Below are 24,139 nucleotides of genomic sequence, written 5' to 3'. Positions count from 1 at the left end.
CTGTAACACCTACCACACTCTAGATACTGTTCTCAAGGCTTTAGATGCATTTTTCTCTTCTGTCTTCACACAGGATCACAGAACTCTGTGAGGTGGGTGTTATTATTACCTCCGTTTCATAAGAGTAGAAAATGAGGCACGGAGGGGTTGTAACTTCCTCTGTAGAGGAAGCTAAATAATAAAGCCTGGGTCTGTGTCCAGACACTGAAACTCGAGAACTACAGTTATCAACTGGGTGCTACTTTGTCCCCCCGGGGATATTTGGCAACATTCGGAAACCTTTTTGGTTATCACAGCTGCTGGATGATACTGGCTTCTGGCGGACAGATAGAGGCCAAGAATGTTTACAATTCACAGAAAAGCTCCCCAGAAAAAAAGAATTGTCCAGCCTAAAATGTCAGTAATGGCAAGGTGGACTGCTCTAGAACCTATGTTTAAGCATTTCTCTATACTTTTCTGCCAATGCATTGGGGCAAAATCATGGAAATAATGAATAAGACATCTGACTTCACAGATGATTAATTTTTACCTGCATTTAATCTCACACCTCTTTCTCATGGCAATATTGAGTTTAATATATGACACTGTATTACAGTGTATATTGGAATCATCTGGGACACCTGGGTGGCTCAGTCAGTTAAGTGTCTGCCTTTGGCTCAGGTCATGATCCTGGGGTCCTAGGATCCAGCCCCGCTCCCTGCTCAGCAGGCTCCCTGCTTCTCTCTCTGCCTGCCGCTCCCCCTGCTTGTGCTCTCTCACTCTCTGACAAATAAATAAGTAAAATCTTTAAATAAAACAGAATCATCCGGGTATCTTCTGTGAAATAAAAGTAAAAATGCCTGATCTTACTTCCAAAACTTCTTACTGAATTAGTTTCCAGTGAGTCTCTTGGGAATCAGATATTCTTTAAAAGTTTCCCCCAAGTGATTTTAATGTGCAGCTAGGTTCTGAGACAATTTGTAAAAACAAAGAGTGGCGCTTTTTAAAGTACAAAGCCCTTCCTATTCTCCACTAAAGTAATAACAGAGCAATGGCCCACAGTTACCGAGCGCTTATTTTGTTCTTGGGACCATGCTGAATACTTTACAGGAATCATCTCATTATCTCCCTTTAAATTCGTCCGCACTTCCATTAGGTGGGTGTTCTCACCGACATCTTACAAGTGATGCAGCCGAGGTTTTAGAAGACTTCGTAACAGGTCCAAACCACACAGCCAGTATGGGTCAGTGCAAATGACCTCTCCCTGCTCCTGATTGGAAAAGCCAGGCTGCACAGCCATGGGTCTGAACAGGAGTGTGCCCAGGAGCACCTGGAGGGTTGTGAACACGTGGAATTCTGGACACCCCTCCCCCACACACGCCAGAGATTCCGATAGGGTAGATCTGGGCAAGGCCCAAGAGTTTGCGTTTCTAACAGGTGCTGCCGCTGATGCCGCGGGCCTGGGGAACCACACTTTTGGGAACCACAGAGCTAAAGAGGGACAGTTGCGTAGGTAATCAAGCCATTTCTCTTTTATGACACCTCTTTTGTTGAAGAAGCTTCATCTCTCATCTCCTCCCTGAATTTTGGGAGTTGTTTTGTGTGTGTTTGTTTTGGCGTTTTTTTGGTTGGTTTGTTCTTTAAGATTTTACCTGAGAGCACATGAACGCATGCGCGCATGCGCGGGGCTCATGAGCAGGGGGGAGGGGTAGAGGGAGACGCAGACTTGCCGCAGGGCAGGGAGCTCTATGCCGGTCTGGGTTGCAGGACCCTGGGATCATGACCCAAGCCGAAGGCAGACTCTTCACTGGCTGAGCCACCCAGGTGACCTGTTTTTTTAGAACTTTTTTTGTGCCACTAGCTTAATGTCTTGTGATACCAGGGACAGTCTAAGTACACGTTAGTGTGGCAGGCGTATGTATAACAGCCTCTGCCTATGGGGTGGGGTGGAGGGAGAGCCATCCGGGAGGAGAGGTCAGTTAATGACAGTATTACAACCGGAGAAAAAGAGATCCACCAATGGGACAACGGTCCAAAGAGGCAATTAAATGTCAGACAAAGGGGATGAGGGGGAAGAGTAGTAGATTAAGGGGAAAGAGGAAATCAAGAGAATTTGTTTGTCCCAACCTCCTTGCTCCTATGCTGAGAACCAATTGTGAGTAAATAAAGAACAAAAAGAGGCAAACGCTTTTTCTTCCTAACCTTCTCTCGTTTCCACTGAGGAGCAGCAAGCAAAAAAGCTCACGTGCCCCAAAGATGAGCTAGAACGGTGAAGGAAACGGTGGGAGTAGACAGACTTCTGTATGGTTCCCCTCTCCCCCGACGGCCCGCTCGCTGCACTCACGGATGGGCTCCATACATTTTATTGGCTCTCTATGCTAGACACCTGGAAACGCACAGAGCGCGCTTATCCCTAAGGAGCTTATAGTCAAGGTGAAATGTAAGCACCTAAAAAGGATTAATGAAGAACACCAGTACCCATGAATGGTAGAGAAATAGGATCCCGGGGTGGGATTCATGGTGGATGAAGTGGTTAGTGATCTAGTAGGTACCTGTTGTGATCTTATTTTAGAGATATGCAATCTGAGGCACAAAAAACGTTAAGTACCTTCCCAAGAATTCAAAAGAGATGCTCTAATTCCAAGTCCAGGGTTTTCCCCAAACTAATTGTTGCAAATGCATGAGCACTTATTAACATAGCTTTCCAAGCTCCTCCTCAAAAGATCCTGACTCAGTAATGGCAGGGAGTCAGGAATCTATACATTTAACATGTGTCTCTTGTGATTCTGAGGAATATTCCAGGGGCTTCAGTCCTGGCTGCCCATTAGAATCACTCTGGAAATGTTTAAAAATTCTAGATACCTTCTAGATACTTTGGCCCTACACAAATCAACAGGAGATAAGACAGAAATCCTTGGGCATTGATATTTTTAAGTTCTCCAGATTATTCCAGTGGGCATCCAAAGTTGGAAACCAGTGGGCTCAGCTCCATCACGAGTAACATCGACGGGCTTGGCCACAGCCTCCCCAATCCACCTGACCACTCCTTGCCTTTCTTCCCACTGAAAAGCATTTTCCAGTATAGTGTGGGCCAAGAAAAAACACAGGTGCTCCAGAGAAGAGTGGAAAAGAAGGGAAGGAGATCAAGAAACCATTTGTGACAAGTGATTAGAAAAAAGAAAATGAGCGCTGTCCCAGGTGGTAGGGGGAGGTGACGGTGAAGAATAGCATTGCGATCCATCATTGAATCCATATGGTAAACCTAAGCAAGGGTTAAATAAAGCTGCCCCTCAGGAGAGCGTTTTGCTCATGCATAAAAATAGTGCTCTTCTCTGTAGGAGTTAAAGCAGTTTTTACCTAGCCATGATAGTCATAAAGTCAGAAATTTCTGTCCGTGTGTCTTTGTCATTCTTATTTTACAAGTGGGAGCACTGAGGCATGCGGGGAAAATGAAGTCACTTTAAAGCCCAGGGTTAAGGTCAGGTTAGGGCTAGAACACACTGTTGCCACGGGCACGGTGTAAGGCACGTGTGTTTTCTTCTGTAAAACGCCCGTGGGCTGTATTAAGTACTCCATGGACAGCTAGGGTCCAGCGTTTGGAAGAACAGGTCCATCCTTCATCCCTGGACCTCCAGAGAGGGTCTCAACTCATAGGAGCAAAGTAATTCCGAAGAAAATGTACATTATACTCTTATAATCTCAGAGATGACCCTTGTTACATGCCATGGGCCTCTTGGATCAGCTTCCAAGGGGTTGAGAACGAAGGAGAATTTCAGTGCAGAAATAACAGTTCTGGGGGCTGGATGCAGGGGGTTGCGGGGAAGGATACACAGCTCTTAAACTGCTGATTGTGATTTAGCAAACACTGCCTTACCTCATGACTAAGTAGTATCAGAAGGAAAAGCCAATATTCTCCCTGCTGCCTCCCTTGCCTGGGCAGGCCCTCACCCTTCACTTAATGAAATGGAACAGTTGATACCTTTAACTCCCTCCTTCATGTAATCTCATTAATGCGGTCTGTTGGGATTCTAGTTGTGGAGTAACATCAGGGCGGTCGGCAGACCTCCAGGGAAAAGTGCAATATTTTTCAGTTAGACTTGTAATTGCTACGTCAAAATGTGTGAGAACGAGCCCAAGAATAAAGCTGACGCCACTGGTGAGTTTTGCATTTTCTTCTCTCTTCAGACGCTGAGCTGTACCAACTGTCCTTCAGGCAAACAGGAAGCAGGTAGAAGCTCTTGGCACAATGAATTGATGGCTAGGGGTGGGAACTCTACATATTTTCTGACTTGAGAATGTCTGTAATAAAGTCACTCAGGCTTTATTTTCCCCTGGAGAACATACTTATATGTGAGTGTTACCATATCCTATATTACCAAATGCATAAGTTTCGAGAATGAATTCAGGTAGTCACATGACCCTAGTGTGACGTTAACTCTGGGAACAGCCTTGTCACAGTTTTGTGGCTCTGATTTTAGTCATTGGCATTACCACCGTTAGGACCATTTTACTTTCTCTGGTTTTTAAAAAAATCACGTTATGGTTATATGATGTCAGGCAGTCTCTCATATGCAAGAAACCTAGTTTCCAAAAAAGGAAATCTATTTGGTTGAGTGATTACTAATAATAAGGTGAATCATATTTGAGTTTTTCTCCTAAATTTTTTTTACAAATTAGTACCTCGTTCCCTGAATGCACACTATGTCATCATGTTTTGATATAGGTTTTGAGCATTTGTTTTAAAAACATATCAGGGCAATATGATGGATGATTTGCTGTACTTCTTTCCCTAGGACTAGAGAGCAATGAACAACAGTTGAAAATATGAAAATGTAAATTAACATAATGATTTGTTTTAAATTATACAAATCTTACCACCATGCAAAAAAAGTTACTAATCAAACTAAAAGTCCTTTGGATATTATGTAAACTGAGAATTACATCTTTGCCTGTTTATAGCTTCCTGATGCTTGCAATTTTAGAAAACAATGGATATTGTTTTAAAGCAATTATTCACTGATTTCAAATGTATGTTTTTAAAGACCGTCTTGGTGAAAGAAGCCATTACAAGCAGATTGCAGTTCTGACATCAATGGATTCTTTAAACACTATTTATCCTTACTACTGACAGATCTACTCAGGATATTGTTGCTATTGTTGTTTAGAAATTAATAACACTGGACATATTAACGTCTATGCACTTAATCCTCTTTGCGTCCGAATTAACAATTAGCAGCGGCTGACAGGTGAACAGAAACATTCCTTTCTCTCCTGATTTGGTGGGGGAAAGAACAGGAGTTTTCCCCTCTGTTGCAAAATTACATAAAACACAGTGTTTGATTTGAAGAGCGTACGCGTGTGTTCACACACATTTTTTAAATAAATTATATGAGCAAATGTGTATTTACGTTCTGCAAAGAGAAACAAATATTTTACTTTTCAATTTTAGTGGAATTAAAAGGAATACGCTAAATTAAATCTGCAGCTTCTTTTAAAAGTTACTACTGTAGAATACTTAGTACTGTGCTCAGCAATCTGTAGTTTTCACCAGTCTCTTTCCTCTGGTATTCCCCCCCACCACCACCACCACCAAATAAATATCTTTGCAGCTTCGAAGTAATTCAGACCTCTAAAGAAATGACAGGAAAAAGGAAACTTCCCTTTCTCCTACTGATTCAGTCCACTGATAGCCTCAAAAGGCCTAGGGTATAAATTAGTGTATAAGAAACAAAGCTAACAAACGGGCCGACCGTAAACATCTCCATGTAAACGCTGTCAAAAACTATCAATGATTGTGAATCTTCTGGTTGTAGAAAAAAAAAAAAAGACAACAACAAAGGAAACTTGTAAAAGTGAAATTGGAAAATCACGGTATTTGTTCTTAGTACTTGGTCACCTTTGTTCCTACACCCCTTTTTGCCAGCTTACGTAAACACTGAATAAAGCTGGGACAGATTACATGCAGCATGCTGGATCTGATGAGCTCAAAAATAAGATAGCTTGGGTCCTATAATATTTAGGATTACGCTGGTAATCTCTTTAGGGAAAGTGTGCAGTATCAGCAGAATGGGCATTTGGTCTTCAAGGGAGCTGGGCACTCCTAATTCTCCATTTGCTGGTGGCTAAACCTTTGCCTACATTGACAGAGGGCCTTTGTGATGTTTGGCGTAGGGGGAAGTTATTAGAGCTTCAAAAGTGACATCCTGAATTATCATTTGACCTCTAAAATAATTTCTGGTGTGGCGTGAAGATGCAAACTCCTTCCTTTAAAATCTGCATGTCTCCTTTTTTGGAAAGGCTATTTATGTAAGGATGAAACTGCCCATACCTGCCTTGGCTAGGACATACGTGATATGATGATGTAATTCTCAGCGCAGAAACTTGCAGTACATTTTGCTATGATAGCATTAGCTGTTAAAAACAAAGTCAGTGCTCTTGCAGATAATCCCAAAAATGAGTGCCTAAAATCTGAGTTCTTATAGAATACGCAGTGATGCCATTAAATGTCTGAAGTGTTTTCCCATAAGCTAAAACTCCCTCATGTCATATTGGAGTGTCTCTTCATACAAATTTTTCACCAAATCAATTGTCTGATGGCAAAGCAAGTCTTTGTATTGACAGTTCCTTTTCCATTTCACTGTCTCTCCCTCTCTCTGACACGTAAAACAGATGTAAATATCTCGTGTATGTCCTAAAGTTTGTTTATGTAATAATTTGCTGTATTAATAGCTAGGGGAATATAAAAAAAGTTATGTTTATAAATATGAAAGAGTTCAGTTTTGGGCCATCCAAGCAAATTGTAGGACATTATGAGCCAGTTAAGTAAGATTATGGCACCAGGAAAAAAAAAAAAAAGTTAATATAGTGCTAACATTCTCATCTTATGTGGACATTGTCTTCTTGCAGGACAGTAATCCACCCAAATGCCTTACAAGAGGATGACATGCCATTTTTATTTTGTAAGGTTTCTCTTTTCCAGAGCAAAGGCATTGAAATTGGATTCTGATCACTGCCTTTTAGAATATAACCCAGTTCTTCTCCCTGTGGTCCTGCCTTGTCTCTTTTTAAACATACTTCAAGAGATTTAGCCTTTCTTTGCCACCAAGCAGAGAAAGATGTATTGTTCTTGCTTTTGAACTCACTAAACAAGGTCTGAGAGCTTCCAGAATGGTCTCTCCTGCTTTACCAATGAAGAAAATGAGAAGTAGTATTGTGTGGTTTCCATCCCAAACTTCAGTGACTTGCAGGGGATGTATATGTCTTTCTGTCTGTGTTTAATTAGTGTTCCTGTTTCAACCTTTGAATTTTCTATCTTCAGATACATAATAGGATGTCTTGATTTTCATATTTATCATGTATGTCCTGTTAACTGGTCTTTCCAAGTACTGTTGAAAAGAAAGTAGCGTACAGACCACCTCTTAGAGCACTGAGCCATACTACACGAGCCATATGAAACTGCCAATTCCTGAGTGCTCCCTTGCCCACAAAAAAAGTGGCAATTTCGTGTAGTTCAACCAGATGCATGTGACTACAGATAGAAAGCCTAGCCGTATGATAGTTCTAAAAGCATTCTGTTCTACTGTTCGCTTAACGCCAATAACTAAGCCCCCAAGATAAGTTTAAATAGCTCATCTAGAATTTTACTCTCATAATTGGATTTTCCTCTTTCAATCTTGAGTCACTTATTTTAACTTTGACATTTTCCTACCTATTTACCACTTGAAGATCTGTTCACTGTCTAAACCACCTCAGCCGCCAAACCTTCCCAGCGTCTCCTACTTGAAATCAACATCTTCTACTCCATGTTCTTCTAACCCTCTCTCAGTCTGCCTTGCATTCAAATTATTTAGACCTCTGTGGGGCTGTACAATCACCGGATTCATTCTGAAGACAGAAAGTTGGACTTCCTTGTATTTGTGGCCGAAAACAAACAAATACTTGCAGAATTAATTATTTTTAAAGTATTCCTTGCTTGTCTTTCTTGGGCTGTCTCAGAGGATCCTGACCCCCTCCATCAAAAGAAGTGCTTTTGTGTAATTCAATCATTTTTGATAATTAATAGAATTTTTAGTGCACTTACAGATGGGCAGAGCAGTTGAATAGAGTTGCATAGAGGTGTTCACCCCCACTCATGCAGTTTCCTCTATGATTAATGTCTTGCATGAGTGTGATGTATCTGTTACAAGTGATGAACCAATACTGATCCATTGTTTTTTTTTCTTTTCTTTTCTTTCTTCCCTTTTTTTTTTTTTTTTACTATTTTTAGATTTTTCTATTGTTAGTTTCAGAGGTAGAATGTAGTGATTCATCAGCTGCATGGAACACCAGTGCTCATTACATCAAGTGCCCTCCTTACTGCCCGTCACCCAGTTACCTCATCCCCTCACCCACCTCCCCTCCAGCAGCCCAGAGATTATTCCTTAGAGTTAAGTGTCTCTTTTGGTTTGCCTTCCTCTCTGTTTTTATCTTACTCTATTTTTTCCTTCCTTTACCCTATATACATAAGTTTTGTTTCTTAAGTTCCACATATGAGTGAAATCATATGGTATTTGTCTTTCTCTGACTGACTGACTTTGCTTAGAATAATACACTCTAGTTCCATCCACATCGTTACAAATGGCAAGACTTCATTCTTCTTGATGGCTGGGTTTTATTCCAGTGTGTGTGTGTGTGTGTGTGTGTGTGTAGATATATATATATAGATAGATAGATATGTTTATCTATATAGATATGTTTATCTATCTATCTATATATATACACCTAATCTTCTTTATCCATTCCTCTCACAGTGGACACCTGGGTTCCTTCCATACTTTGGCGGTTGTGGACATTGCTGCTGTAAACACTGGGGTACCGGTGCCCCTTTGAATCGCTATTTTTGCATCTTTAGGATAAATACCTAATAGTGCATATTAGGTATGCACTATTACATAATATTACATAATATTATGTAATAATATTCATATTATGCACTATTACTACATAGGGTAATTACATATTATGCACTATTACTACATAGTAATATTTTTAAATTTCTGAGGAACCTCCGTACAGTTTTCCAGAATGGCTGCACCAGTTTGCATTCCCACCAACAGTGTGAAAGGGCTCCCCTTTCTCTTCATCCTCACCAATATCTGTTGTTTCCTGAGTTGTTAATTTTAGCCATTATGACTGGTGGTCTCTCACTGTGGTTTTGACTGTATTTCCCTGATGATGAGTGATTTTAGCATTTTTTCATGTGTCTACTAGCCATTTGTATGTCTTTTCTTTTTCATTTGTATGTCTTCTTTGAAGAAGTTTCTGTCCGTATATGTTCATATCTTCTTCCCATTTCTTGACTGGATTTTTTTTATTTTTGGAGTGTTGAGTTTGAGATGTTTCCTTATAGATTTTGGATACTAGCCCTTAATCTGATATGTCATTTGCAAATATCTTCTACCATTCTGTAGGTTGCCTTTTAGTTTTGTTGATTGTTTCCTCCACTGTGCAGAAGGTTTTTTATCTTGAAGCCCCAATGGTTCATTTTTGCTTTTGTGTCCCTGTGTCTGGAGGCATGTCTAGTAAGAAGTTGGGGCAGCCCATACTGATACATTATTAAGTACAGTCCATACTTTATATCAGGTTTACTCTTTGTGTTGTATCATTCTATGGGTGTTGACCAATGAATAGATATTTATGCATCATTATACCATGCACAATAATTTCAGTAACCTAACAGTTCTATGTTTCATCTATTTATATTCCCCTCCATCCCCTGAATCTGTGGCAAGCACTGATTTTTTTTTTTACTGTCTCTATTTTGCCTTTTTCAAAATGTAATATGGTTGGAATTACACTGCCTTCTTTCACTTACCTTATGCATATGTGATTCTTTCGTGTCTTTTCATGGCTTCATAGCTCCCTTCTTTTTAATCACTGAATGATAGTCCTTGTCTGGATGCAATGTAGTTGGTTTATCGACTCACCTATTAAAGAGTATCTCATTTGTGGGGCAAGTATGAATAAAGTGGCCATGAACACTAATGCAAAGGTTTTTGTGTGGGTGTAGGTTGCCAATTCAGTTTGCTGGGTCATATGGTCAGACCATGTAGTTTTAATAAGAAACTGCCAAACTGTCTTCCAAAGCTGCTGTCCCATTTCGCATTCCCACCAGCAACAAATAAGCATTCCTTTTGCTCTGCATCCTTGCCAGCATTTGGTATTACCATTTTGTTTTGTTTTGCTTTGTTTTGTTTTTTAGATTTTAGTCATTCTGGTAAGTGTGTAGTGGCATCACATTGTTGTTTTAATTTGTAATTCCCTAATGACATACAACATTGAACATCTCCTCGTATGCTGATTTGCCATCCATACATCATTGCTGTAGTGACTGTTCTGGTCTTTTGCCAATTTTTTTTTTTTTTTTTTTTTTTTTGAATTTTGAAAACACTTCGAATATTTTGGTTAGAGGTCCTCGGTCAGATTCTTGTTTTCTAATATTTTCTTTCTGTCTGTAATTTGTCTGTTCATGCTCTTAATGCAATTTGATATTTAACATAGAAAAGCTGTATTTTTTCATCTCCCAGAAAGAGGGGGTTTTGCTGTTTTTGAATTTTTATCAAGGGAATGAAGTCTGCCTGTTCTCTCTGAGTCATCTGTGTGACTTGGTGTATGGAGTTCTCCATTCCTCTTCTCCTTCAGTGAAGGGGGTGCTGCATAAACATGAGCTTTCTGTTGAAGATTTCAGCTAAATGAAGACTAGAGAAAGAGGCTCAGGAACAAAAGAAGGAAGCGCAGAGAGACTGGTTTTTCACTGAAGCAAAATAATTGCTGTTTTCTTCTTTTTATAACTGAAAAAAATTAGCTCTCAAGAATACACATCTCCTTTTAAGCTTTTAAAATTTATTTATTTCTACACTCCCATGTGGGAATCAGATTCATGACCCTGATATCAGGAGTCACATGCTCTTCCGAATGAGCCAGCCGGGTGCCCCATGTCTTTTTTTTTTGAGATGAAAATCTCCTCACATGGAGTTGTGGTTTAGGAGTAGACACTCTTGAGAGTTAAATTGTAGAATACCTTCTCCTTCTTTCTTCCAGAACTTCTCAAATTTCACTGTGCGTATGAATCATGGAAACATTGTTACAGCAGTTTCTGATTATCTTGGTCCAAGGTAGAAGCTAAGGCCTGAATTTCTAGCGAGCACCCAGGACATACAGTGCTGCTCGTGAGGGACCACACTTTGATGGTAGAGCTCAGGACAGCATGATGATCGATGAGAGGAAGGCAATGAGAAGCCATTATGACTACTGAGCTCTGTGTTAATGAATATGACTCCACCAGATGGGGTAGCTTGCCGACGGTATCCTCTCCAGAATTACCACGGAGAGCTGAAATGAGTTCATCTCTTTGCAAATATTGTTTGACCTCCTTATCTCCACCAAAATGGAGTGAACTTTGTGTGATTAAAAATTTAAAATAGAGGGGCGCCTGGGTGGCTCAGTGGGTTAAGCCGCTGCCTTCGGCTCAGGTCATGATCTCAGGGTCCTGGGATCGAGTCCCGCATCGGTCTCTCTGCTCAGCAGCGAGCCTGCTTCCCCCTCTCTCTCTCTGTTAGCCTCTCTGTCTACTTGTGATCTCTCTCTGTCAAATAAATAAATAAAATCTTAAAAAAAAATTTAAATAGAAAAACTACTTTTAAAAATCTCCTCGAAAGGCCTTTTTTGCAGAGCATCCAGTGAGTGAGCTGGTAGTGGTCAGACCCCAAAAACAGGCCTGCAGAAAGCAGGCAGAGGACATACTACCACACAGGGTTACAGCGTGAAGAGATGTAGACCCAGCTGACAATCGTTGAAATCTGTAAAGGAAACCCGGTACACCGAGTGTTAATTACAGTAATGCAAGATGTTTCTGGTCATACACTGGCTTCTCTTTCTTCTGCCTTGTCAATTAATGACAAGGGTTTTTTGTAACAAACCCTTTGAGTGTCCTTCCTACTGCCTTTTGAACAAAAGAGAAATACCTAACGGACAACAGCAGAAACGGCTTTTCCTGCGTCCTGTAAACTTTTTAATTTCCCTTAATGCCAGAAAAATTAAAAATTCCATTAGTTCTCAGAATAGCTACAACTGTAATTGCCTGGACATCACTGGGCAGTTCTTCTCAAACCTGAATGCTGTCCTAGGCAGCTTGTTAAAAAGCAAATTCTCATTCAGTTGGTCTTGGGAAAGTCTCGATTGGAGGCATTTCTGACATGCCCCCAGGTCATGCCAGTGCCCCTGGTGTGCAGACCACACTGTGGGTGGTCAACAAAGACATGACAGCTTTTATCCTGAATGGTGTCAGGTCCTACACACACATTATCTTCTTGTAATTAAAACTTTGATAGGATAAGGTGTAGTTAATGGGAATCAATTCATAAATAATGAGTTTAAAACCACTACGACTTCCAAGGAGGATATTTAACTTACTCTCAGTAATTGCTATTGATGAGGATACTAATTGCTGCTACTGTCCTTTGTTGGTCTCATTCTTTTTTTTTTTTTTTAAGATTTTATTTATTCATTTGATAGAGAGATCACAAGTAGGCAGAGAGGCAGGCAGAGAGAGAGGAGGAAGCAGGTTCCCTGCTGAGCAGAGAGCCCGATGCGGAACTTGATTCCAGGACCCTGAGATCATGACCTGAACCGAAGGCAGAGGCTTTAACCTACTGAGCCACCCAGGCGCCCCTGTTGGTCTCATTCTTGTTCTCTGTTGTTTCAGTCTTTTGAGGAGTTAGAGTAGGCAAGCAACTCTTTGGGGCTGAATGTTCCTCTGGAAGATAAATCAACCCCCTTCATGAAAATCCTATACATTAGGCCTTTGAAAAAAATCATTTTTTGCCATTCTCATATGATAGTAATTTTTTTCTTACTCTTGCTCCCAATGACATGTGGGATATAATAATATAAAAATAAATGTTACCTGTAGGTCATTCAGAAGCTGTCTGTCTAAACTGAATGGAACCAAAGGCTCACACAGGCTACCACCCAAATATTACAGAGGAGAGTTTAGGAAGAAACGGAGGTCCCAAATGCTGATAGAGGAATTAGAGGAATTCTAGTAGGAATTAGAGTATACTGAATTGCATGCGCTGTATTTGGTATTTAAGCAGGAAGCTGGGATTAAAGATGCTGTGTGCCCTGTTGAGACACACATGAACGCATACCTGATCCAATGTCAGGAATCTTTTTTTTTTTCTTTCTTTTTTTTTTCCATTTTATTTATTTTTTCAGCGTAACAGTATTCATTCTTTTTGCACAACACCCAGTGCTCCATGCAAAACGTGCCCTCCCCATTACCCACCACCTGTTCCCCCAACCTCCCACCCCTGACCCCTCAAAACCCTCAGGTTGTTTTTCAGAGTCCATAGTCTCTTATGGTTTGCCTCCCCTTCCAAATTTTTTTTTTTTTTTAATAAACATGGAGAAGCAACATGGGGGTTTAGGGGGATAGGAGAAGTATAAATGAAACAAGATGGGATTGGGAGGGAGACAAACCATAAATGACTCTTAATCTCACAAAACAAACTGGGGGTTGCTGGGGGGAGGTGGGATTGGGATAGGGGGAGGGGGCTATGGACATTGGGGAGGGTAAGTGCTATCGTGAGTGCTGTGAAGGAATCTTTTAGAGTCACCACTTAGCGTGATATAAAAGCTCAAAGACTTCCGCTTTTTTCCTAAGGGTCTCATTTTTCCGCGCTTCCGCTCTTTTCTGATAAATCAGAGTTGCAGTGAAACCAGATCTTAGAAATACTCGCTTTACCCTGTAGGTTTGCTCTTATGTGACGTCAGAAGATTGTATGCCTAATAGAGCTAGAAACTTACCAGTCTGCCAGGGAGAGAGGAAGAGACTACGAACAGGGATTTTAATTAGGACTTGCCACAAACAATAGGTGAGCTGCAACTTACACAGCTACTGAGACCATGTGCAAAAGGAATTTTAACCAAAATAGTCATCCTTATTGGAAGTTTTGTATGTGCATTTTGCTTCACTCAGACAGTACGAGTTTTTCCTGCCCTGTCCACTTTTAGCACAACTGTAAAATTCTGGGGAACAGAAACTGAGGGGCAAACCCAGTATCCAGGAATGGAAGTTATTGTAGATGGAGCAAATGTTTCTTATTTCCCTTCAGAAAAAGAAAAATGGGGGTGCCTAGGTGGCTCAGTCCACTGGGCATCCAACTCTTAATTTCAGCTCCAGTCATGATCTCAGGGTCCTGGGATCGAGCCCTGACCCTGGCTCCACTCTCAGTGGGTCATCTGCTTGAGATTCTACCTCTCTCTCTGCCCCAGCCCCCCCTCAAATAAATGAATAAATCTTTTTAAAAAGAAAAAGAAAAAAGGCAGAAAACAAAAGATGCTAAAAGTATACCCCAAACGAAAGGTCAGCAAACAAAGAGAAACTTTTTGGTCACTCCTTAGTAATTTCAGATTATAGGCTTGTCCCTGGGCTTTATTTCCCTTGCAGGTGGTCCACCTGCTACAGAGAATTCGTAGTTCACAGCTTGATTCATTTAATCCTCAATGGGAGGGAGCCTTACTGTAGCAGAATCACTTGGGGATCTATTCCAAAATATATATCCACCCCAATCGCAAGATTCTGATTACTTCTCCTCACTCCAAACATGGGAAATCTGTATTGCTTAAAGGCTTTTTTTTTTTTTTTTAAGATTTTATTTATGTGAGAGAGAGAGAGACGGAGAGCAGACTCTCCACTGAGCAGGGAGCTGATGTGGGGTTTGATCCCTGGACCCTGAGATCATGACCCGAACTGAAGGCAAACCAACTGAGCCACCCAGGCACCCCTGCTTAAAGCCTTTTTTATAAAAGGGATTATGTGGAATCTCTTGAGTGTACTGAAAGAAAGAAAATTAGGACTACTGCTTTTAGAAGTTAATCAAATGATCTTTGGTCTCAGTAGAAAATTTTTTTTAAAAAGTCCTGAGGCACCTGGGTGACTCAGTCAGTTAAGCATCTGCCTTTGGCTCAGGTCATGATCCTAGGGTCCTGGGATCAAGCCCCACATCGAGCTCTCTGCTGAGTGGGGACCCTGGTTCTCCCTCTCCCTCTGCCTGTCATTCCCCCTACTTGTGCTGTCTCTCTCTCTCTCTGTCAAATACACACACACACACACATTTTTTTTAACCCAGACACTTTCCTCCACGGACTTAAAATGCCCAGACGATAAAAATGGTCAGGTTGAGTTGTAGGAGTTGGAGTGGGGAATTGAATGCCACAAAAACATATGCAGTTTCCTTCAACCAGACAGTACCCGGACAGTCCACTATTACTACCGTGCCTGGTGGATTCTTTTAAGAATGAAGGTATTTCGATGCATCAAAGTGATGCATTTCCTAGTGCATGCATTCGCCTGGATTAGTTAATCTAACTTCACACCTGCCTTCAGCAGTGGGGGGTTCTGAGGGAGCAGAACAAAAGACATGTACATTTTGGTCATCAGGAAGCACTGAACACACGGTGACTTCGTGTGATGCTGTAGTAAGGGGCTCTAAGCAAGGGAGAGCCTTCAGGAGGTACCGGGGGTGGGGGGGGGGAGATGAGAGAACTGCCGTCTTCAAAGAAGAAACCAACTGTGACTAGTTGATAATTGTTGAATAGGACCTGCCTGCCAGATCAGGGGGTATTAAACTAATTGTCCTTCCTAATGTGATCTTATATAAGATAAAACATCAAATTCTTTCAAATCTTTCATGATATTCTTTGATATTGTACGAATATCATTTCCGAAATACTATGTAGGATTGCTTTTATAAACAAAAAGATCTAGTTGGCAAATAAAATTTTAACTTAAGTCTCCACAGAGGATTGCCAGTAGGAAAATGGAAGTGAGCAGAAGGTACAAGAAATGGGGAAACTGTGAAATGAGCACATCTCAAGCCGTCTCTCAGGGCATCCTGGCTCCTCTGTGTTTGTCTCTCAGAGAACACTATTGTCGAATTAATCCGCGAGTCACACAAAAGCAGGAAGGTTGAACTCCCCCCTCAGTTACCTTAGAGCGCCTTCACTGTCACAGCTGGTGTGGTCCAAGCCACCACATCCTCCCTGGACGTTCAGCTTGGACCCGTGATAACATGTCCACAGATCTGTGTTCACTGCAGGATAACTGCCTACCAGACGGTGGCTGGAGTACTGGCAGGACGTTTAGAAGTATCCATTGGAGCAGTAACGTCCTCGTTGTCCTAATCAGTGTCCGAAATTCTCTGCCTTGAAGACACGCTTTATAAAATACATAGTACGAGTTGTGATGTTGTAGCTCAGAAGCAGTTTATTTTAAATGAAGGCAAATGAATAGGATTGGTTCTTTAAATTACTTAAATTTATCTTTACCTATAATACGCCTCAGATGACCTGTTCTGCCATGATAGGTAAAAACGGTCCTAGGTTTTCCAAACTGATAATCCCTTCCCACATATGGCAACACGCATATACCCTTTTCTTCCTCTTTAAAAATACTGTTAAAATGTTTATGGTTCTTCAGGATTACACGTTGAGCTGGGATAATAAATATGTATAAATATGCAGATGCTCTATCGAATCATTCCTTCTCCCATTTGTATTTTCCAAGTTGTATAAGATAACCTTTGTGGCTTTCAAAAACATCTTCTCACACCCTGGGGGGCAAATTACCTCTATTTTCATTTCCTTTAGAGTTAGATCATTTTATAATTAAGAACTTATTGAAGCAGATTCTCCCCACGTGTAAGTTACTCCCTGGGGAGTAATTTATGCAAAGAGTGCCTCTGACTTAATATCATAGACGCCTAACAACTGTACAGCAGATACCTGTTATTTTTAGTCAGTTTTGTAATCATTATAAAGAATCCCCTGTTTGAAAGGTTATCACAAAAAAAAGTACAAATAATGTATAGTGTCACTCTTTTGAGTTTCTTAAATAAGATATTTTAATAGAGGAATAATAACCTGGTCTGTCATAATTCTTGTCCAATAGCATTAGAAATACCAGCTAACAGTAATTCTGATGCTGATGAAGACTGACATTTTGTAGTTCTTTACTCTTTGCAAGGCACTTCACATAAAATATCTCATTTAATCCTCACCAATCTATGACGTTTGTCAGCTAAACTTGATAAACCAAAGAACAAGAATTTGATCTTGGCCATGGACCCAATTATTAACAGATTAAGGACAGGAAAGAGAAATAGAATTACATCAAATCTCACATTTTCCCCATCACAAAACCTTGAAAACAATTACCAGTTCATCTCATCTGAAAGCTGAAGAAACAGAACTAATATAAATACTTAGGCTAACCACTGTTTTAGTTGACGTTGTCTCATCTCCTGATGTTTTTATCATTATCTCTTTGGCTGGTGCTATTGGACTAATATAGGAATTCAAAATTATATTCATATCCGAACCCTGCGGTAGGCAGGGAAAGGGTTACTGAACAAAGTATTGGGAAAGCTAGCTAATTTCTAGTTGCCATCTCCCAAACCAGCTCGGGGGCATCATTAACCGCTTCGATCCTCAGTTTTCCCATATGAAAAATAGGGCCATAATGCCGAATTTTTGGCTCATAAAGATGACTTGAACTTACCATGAAATACTTGGTTTCAAAAAATTGAATACACTCTCCTAAAGCTAAGTATTCTCTTTTTAAAAAATGCAAAACAATAAGAGAAAGAGAGTTATGTCTTACATTTATCTGTTTTGTATATTCCAGGGTGAGAAACTGTAGAAAAGCATCCAAACGGCAGATTGATGTACAAAGCATTTTGAGGCATATTTTGCATAATTATTTTAAATTGGGAACAGGAATAGCAGCTCTTCCTGGTGTGTACAATTTTAACAGCACTTAGAATACTACCAGAGACATAGGAATTACTATATTCTAAATAAAGTTTATCTCATGGATTTATCCATAACCTCAATGCTGATGACTTAAAATCATCTTTCCAAAAGTTTCTCTCTACAGGTGCCTACCTGTGCACACAGGCGAGTTGGACATCCCATGCCCCATCACATTCCGCAAAGTAGCTGCCTTACCAACAGCCCCATTTGTGTCAAACCTGCTGTTGAACCTGACCCTCAAAGGTGAAGCTGGAAGTCACCTTTGATTCTCCATCAGTCTCCACCTCTGTGTCCTTTCTTTTGTTGATCCCGACTGAACTTCCTATTTGATTCTTCCTCTCTCTTTCTCCTGCCACTGATGTAATCCACGCTTTCATCTCCTGACACCAGCTTTGGAATAGCCTTTGAATTAGTCTTCTGCTTCATTTTGTTCAGCTGGCTGAACCCACCCTTCTAAGGGACCCAAACCACCACTTCCAACATGTCTTCACCCTATTCCCTTCCTTGAATCCTTATGGCCAGTGGCATCAGGTGAAAATTCCTCTACTAACTCCCAGGAGCTCCATAATCTCATATCACTCCCTCTACGCAACCACATGGCCCACATTTCCAGTAGAGCTAAGTTGTCTGACCCAATGATCATGAGCCACTCTCATTCCATACCTCTTCTATTCCATTCTGCTGGCAGAAATGCCCTTTGCCCTTCACATCAGCCTAACTTCATTGTACACAATCTTCAAACTCAGCCCAGATGTCTTCATCCCCATGAAATTATTTTGTTTGTATTAAAGTCATAGTAACCACCTGTTTTTATCATTTTCCCCTGATTTCTCCCTGTATTAATTTTATTGTATTAGTGAAATTATTTGTGTCCTTAATTTATCATATCTTGTGTCGATAACTTTTATTAGTTTCATGGTCATGTGGAGTGTGATCAATAAATATTCTCACCGTTGACATTTTCACCAATAAACATCTAGCCACATCATGTATAAAGCCGCCACCATCCCTTCCAGTTTTGCTTTATTTACTTATTTAAAATGCTGTTGAAGTGAGGCAATGGGATAACTCTCAGTGACCTCGTGTTTGAAGTGCAAAATAAAACCAAAGCCACAGGTTCAAGGGATTTTTGAGTCAACTTAATAACCGGGTCAAGCTTAGAAAAGAGAAAGCAGAGTTTAGAAAACTTCTGATCCCTGGTTCTATTTTTCAGTTTTAGAAAAACAAAGCAAATGGTGGTAGATGGCTGCCCTTTCTCTCCAATAGTGGTGGGCAACGCCACCCCAGCATCCTCAAACCCTAAGGTCATGCTGGGAAGAGGTGGAGAGGGAGACAGGAGAACAAAAGGATGAAACTCAAAATGTCTCTTTTCCCCTTTCAGCACAAATTGAAGTGATACCATGCAAAATTTGTGGCGATAAGTCCTCCGGGATCCACTACGGAGTGATCACGTGTGAAGGCTGCAAGGTAGGGGTCTTTAACACAGCACTGGCCAGGCATCGTGTTTGCCTCAGGCATCCGTGTACCTCCCCATGCACGTGGTGACATCTTTTCAAAGAGGGCTGCAGCATGCTTGTGCCTGCTGGGACACATGGGAGTTTCTGCTTGGTGTGTGGTTGGGTTGGTTTTCTGTTCTTTGGCCTTCCAGCTCTTTCGCTGTTGCCTACCTGGTCAGCAGCTACTTAAAAATGGATTGTTATTTAAAAACTTGACTTAGTCACATTTACAGAGATAGAAATACAGCTTCTTCCTGTTTTAACAGTACCGTCTTCAGTAAACTCAAGGGTGGTGATTTCTAGGTGAAACTACTAAAGGTTAAAGATTGCAAGCCAATGGCCTAGATTTATTGATCTGCTTGTGAAAGAAGTCAAAGGTAACAGTTGCAATATGCACAGGACCATCCTTTATTCTCACATTCCAGAAAAATAAAAGTAGAAGCGTAGAATGTCAGAAGTATACCAGACTCTAAATTAGTTAATAGCTATCTGCCCCAGCCTCCTCATTTTTCAATGAGTGAGGTATAAACAAGATCACGCCATTGGGCCAATGTCACTGATCTATATAGTGACAGCGTATGGCCGAAAACACAGGATTTTTATTCTCAATCCAGTGTTCCGCTCCAAGGAGAGAGATTGAACCAACCCTCCCAAAGACAAACAAATTCCTATGAGCAAGTTGCTCTTAAAATACAAAGTTGAAAATAGCAGTTAACACAGACCTAATCTGAAATAAGAGAAACTTGAAAGTTCACAGTAAGTTTTAAAAATTTTTCCTTAGAAGGGGGGGGGGAGAGTGAGAGGCAAAACACCACAGAGGAAATAAAAAACAATTCCACACCTAATTTCAAAAGGCAAAGTGTCACCAGAACACAGAAAATGTAGCTACACTCTGCAAGTGAAAAGTGATATGTTGGCAAAGTTATTGACAAAAGCAATCATATTTTTGATCAAAGATGGAAGCAGAACAAATCATTAATTAATTGAAGATCGGTAGACGGGGGTATCGGTATCGGTAGACCCTGGCTGGCTCAGTTGGTGGAGTACAGGACTCTTGATCTCAGGGTTTTGAGCTCGAGCCCCATGTTGGGTAGAAAGATTACTTTAAAAATTTAAAAAAAAATTTTTTTTTTAATTCATAGACTGAAGGAGATGTACCACAACCATAGATTCTAAGAACCAGCCTTAATCTTAACAGACTCAAAAACACATGAAATGAGGGTGCCTGGGTGGCTCAGTTGGTTGAGCAACTGCCTTTGGCTCAGGTCATGATCCTGGAGTCCTGGGATTGAATCCCACGTCTGCTTCTCCTACTGACCTCTCTACTCTCATGCTCTCTCTCAAATAAATAAATAAAATCTTAAAAAAAAAAAAAAAACGTGAAATGAAACTCACCGTTAACTGTCAAATAGTAGTGGTATGTGAAAAACTGGCAATGTCTTCATAATAGTCTCAAAAAAGTATGATTCCTGGAACTGAAACTGGGACAAAGAAAAGAAAAAGAAATAAATGAAAATAAAGTGGGAAAAGGATACAGAGAGGGGAGAGTAACATGAATGTAACTAAGCCGTTGATATACTGACCTGCTTTAAAAGTGATTAGTGATAATCCATATTTGAACATCATGAGACCTACGTTTTGTTCTGTTCCTCTGCAGACCTACAGTTGAGAACTGCATGTTACCAACTTAATGCAGTTGTTTCCATTTTGTCAGAAGAAACAATAAAGCAAAATTACAAATCAGCAATTTTTTATTCTCCTTAGACAAATAGTTTTCTTCATAATGTTAATAATTTGAGAATCTGAACCCTCCAGGGAAAGCATTCCCACCACTGTGCTGGTTTTGTTATACAATTTTAAGGCCTCTGGTCTAGTTTACAAAGTATCCACCACATTCATTTTTTTTTTTTTAAGACCAGTGTCAAAGTGTGCATGTTTTGTGTTTCAACATATAAGCTCTATTAGGAAAACACCTGATTTCAAAATATGAGCCTATGTTCATATTAAAAAGTAAAACGTTTTAAGCAGTAATTTCCAGAAGATATGACTGTGAAACAAATATATTCGAACAGGTCAATAGCCAGAAACAAGTGTGTAGGTTCCTATCATCTTTTCTGTTTAAAGGAAGAAGACCCAATACTAGAAACTACATTGCCATTCAGAACCATATTCTAAAGTTGTAGCCAGAATGACATTGTATACAACACTACTTTTTTTTATGTCCTGGAAAACCCACATGTGTCAATCTGCTGCAGCTTTCTCCAAATAGAAAACTCAAGAAACTGCTCAGAATAAGATGTCGGAATCAGTGTGTTCACTATCAACCTCTGAATTTTCATAATACGGTTACGGTTCTTGAGTCAACATAAATAACCCATTTCAAATAACATCAATTCAGCTTGTGCACTTATTCAAATTCCTCCTCATTCAATAAAATTTGAAACAGAATCTCTTTTTTATGCCAAAAACCTCATTTGCAATAATGAGCAACAGATAAGCAAGAAATGCCTCGTAATTAATGTCAAATTGGTCTTAAATTAGGACTATGGCTATGACTTCAAAAGTCTTCTCTGTCAGCTCTTTTGCTAAGTGGCTCTAAAGCATCCAAAGATAAAAACCACCAATTCGTTCTTAAAATATAAATTCAAAGTCCTCTTTTATCAAGACTGATGGGCCAGAGTTATGGCCTCTGACCGCTTTGATGGTATATATCTTCCTTGGCCTGCATAGGTGTTATGTCCCTACGAACTGAGGGTGAGTTGAAAATATCTGAAGTCAAAAATGCATTTAATACACTTAACCTACCAAATATCGAGGCTTAGTGTCACCCACTTTAATTGTGCCCAGAACACTTACATTAGCTTATCATTGGGTAAAGTCATCTAGCACAAAGCCCACTTTTTAATAAAGTGTCAAATATCTTATGTAATTTATTGAATACTGTACTGAAAGTGAAAACCAGAATGGCTGTGAGTATAGTGGATTGTTGACCCTCGTGATTGCCAGGGTGACTGGGAGCTGGGGCCACAGCCCTGCCCAGCATCACAAGAGAGCACCACGCTGCCTCTCACTAGCCTGGGAACAGATCCACATTCGAAGTATGGTTTCTACTGAACACGTACTGTTTTCGCTCCACCTGTGAAGTCAAAAAATCATAAATTGAACCATTGTATGTCAGGAACCATTTGTGTAGGGAGTCCATCATTTCGATCCCTGGGGATTGGATGTGAGCTCCATTTTAAAGGGCTCCACGAATTCATGCAAACTGGACAGTTAGATAGCGTCTTCTCCCACCACCGGTCCATTATGTAAGCAACACACGTGGGCTGTGGGCACCCAACTTGGCCTTGTTTTCAACGACTTGGAGCTTATAACACAAAACTGGTTGGCATTTTTACTCTCTGAAAAGACACGGACCACACATCCATTTCTGAAGTTCTTCCCGAGAGTGACCGAGCTCTCTTCACGTGCCAGGCCATGCCACATGAGAGCCCACGCTAAAAGAAAATCAATAACCTTGATCCTCTTTAAACTTTTTTAGGGTGTTTTGCATTAATGTTGATTCTCAAGATATTGTGTTAAAAAATGACTTATCCTGATTAACAAGTTTTTGGCTCCTCTTAAATTTTGTGGCCAAGATGGGCGCCTCACTAGCCGCGACCCTGGTCCCAACCCCGCTCTATCCTGCTGTTGATAACTGCGGAAACACAGATTTCCCCCTGTAGGGTTTTCTAATTAAGGTAAGTGGTATCCCAAGAATTTTTTAAATGATTAACTCAGCTGTGGATTTATTTAGAAGGGTTATGTATAGTCCCTGGCATTTACGTTTGTACCAGAAAGACCCAGACTGACTTGTATGAAAACCTCCTACATCTCCTGAGCCTGAGGCCAAGCAAAGAGTATGTATTCAGCTTTTATTTATTGCTGATTTTTATTGAACAATGTATATACCGTATTTCCTTTATTTAGAGATGAGGTTAATTATAAGAGACATCACTGGTATATTAAAAAAAAAAAAAAAAAACCTTCCAGATGCATTCTGGCCAAATTTAAAATTTTTCAAATAGGTAAACGTGTATCTTACGAACTATAGGAAGGTGATGGTACACACTGGGCCCATCCTCCTCAGTACAGCTATTACAACCAATAGCCCAAGTTCTTTACCCCGCCCCCCAGCACTTGCCGTAAGGTTGCATTATTGTCCCCATCGTGTTTTGTCACATTCGGCTTGGCAGTGACGCTGTCCTTTGCCACCCTTCCAACACCCTCCTCTTTGAAGGAAGGAGCTCTGTTCTGTTTTTCTTTGCAGAGATCAGTACAGGTCACAGACATCTTCAGTAAACATTGATTAAATGAATGAATGAAAGACACCTTCATCTCTCTGCAGATAGTACACATTCTCCCCAGTGCAAACATCTGTAAGCTTAACTAAGGAGAAGTGTCAAAAAAAATTTTTTTTTCTTAAATTCAGTTCCAGTCACTGTAGAAAATGTAGCAAAGGTATATGTTAATTGTCTCCATTTTCCTTCTTATAGATCCACCTCCCTCCCATTCTCTTTTTGCTTCTAGGGATTCTTTAGGAGGAGCCAACAAAACAATGCCTCTTACTCCTGCCCACGGCAGAGAAACTGTTTAATCGACAGAACCAACAGAAACCGTTGCCAGCACTGCCGACTGCAAAAGTGTCTTGCCCTAGGAATGTCGAGAGATGGTAAGACGCTGCGTTCCTATTTCTTACTTAAAGGCTTTCACATGGGTGCTTTGCTGGAGTCTGTTTAAGCCACCGGAAGGATTCTAGACAAAGGGAATTG

At 40.5% G+C, this 24,139-nt stretch overlaps 1 protein-coding gene across 1 annotated transcript in view; it reads left to right on the top strand.

The window, feature by feature from the left end:
* Nucleotides 1-24,139, top strand: part of RORB (RAR related orphan receptor B) — a 190,524-nt gene that overhangs the window by 113,341 nt on the left and 53,044 nt on the right. The window contains exons 2-3 of the mRNA XM_046023460.1: nt 19,214-19,299; nt 23,898-24,039. Of these exons, the coding sequence (XP_045879416.1) occupies nt 19,214-19,299; nt 23,898-24,039 (228 nt within the window). The remainder of the gene's footprint in view (nt 1-19,213; nt 19,300-23,897; nt 24,040-24,139) is intronic.

The sequence above is a fragment of the Meles meles genome, chromosome 11 (genome assembly GCF_922984935.1).
Source record: "Meles meles chromosome 11, mMelMel3.1 paternal haplotype, whole genome shotgun sequence".
In the NCBI taxonomy this organism is placed as follows: domain Eukaryota; kingdom Metazoa; phylum Chordata; class Mammalia; order Carnivora; family Mustelidae; genus Meles; species Meles meles.
The sequence above is the reverse complement of the archived record's forward strand: the minus strand, read 5'-3'. Positions and strand labels throughout refer to the sequence as shown.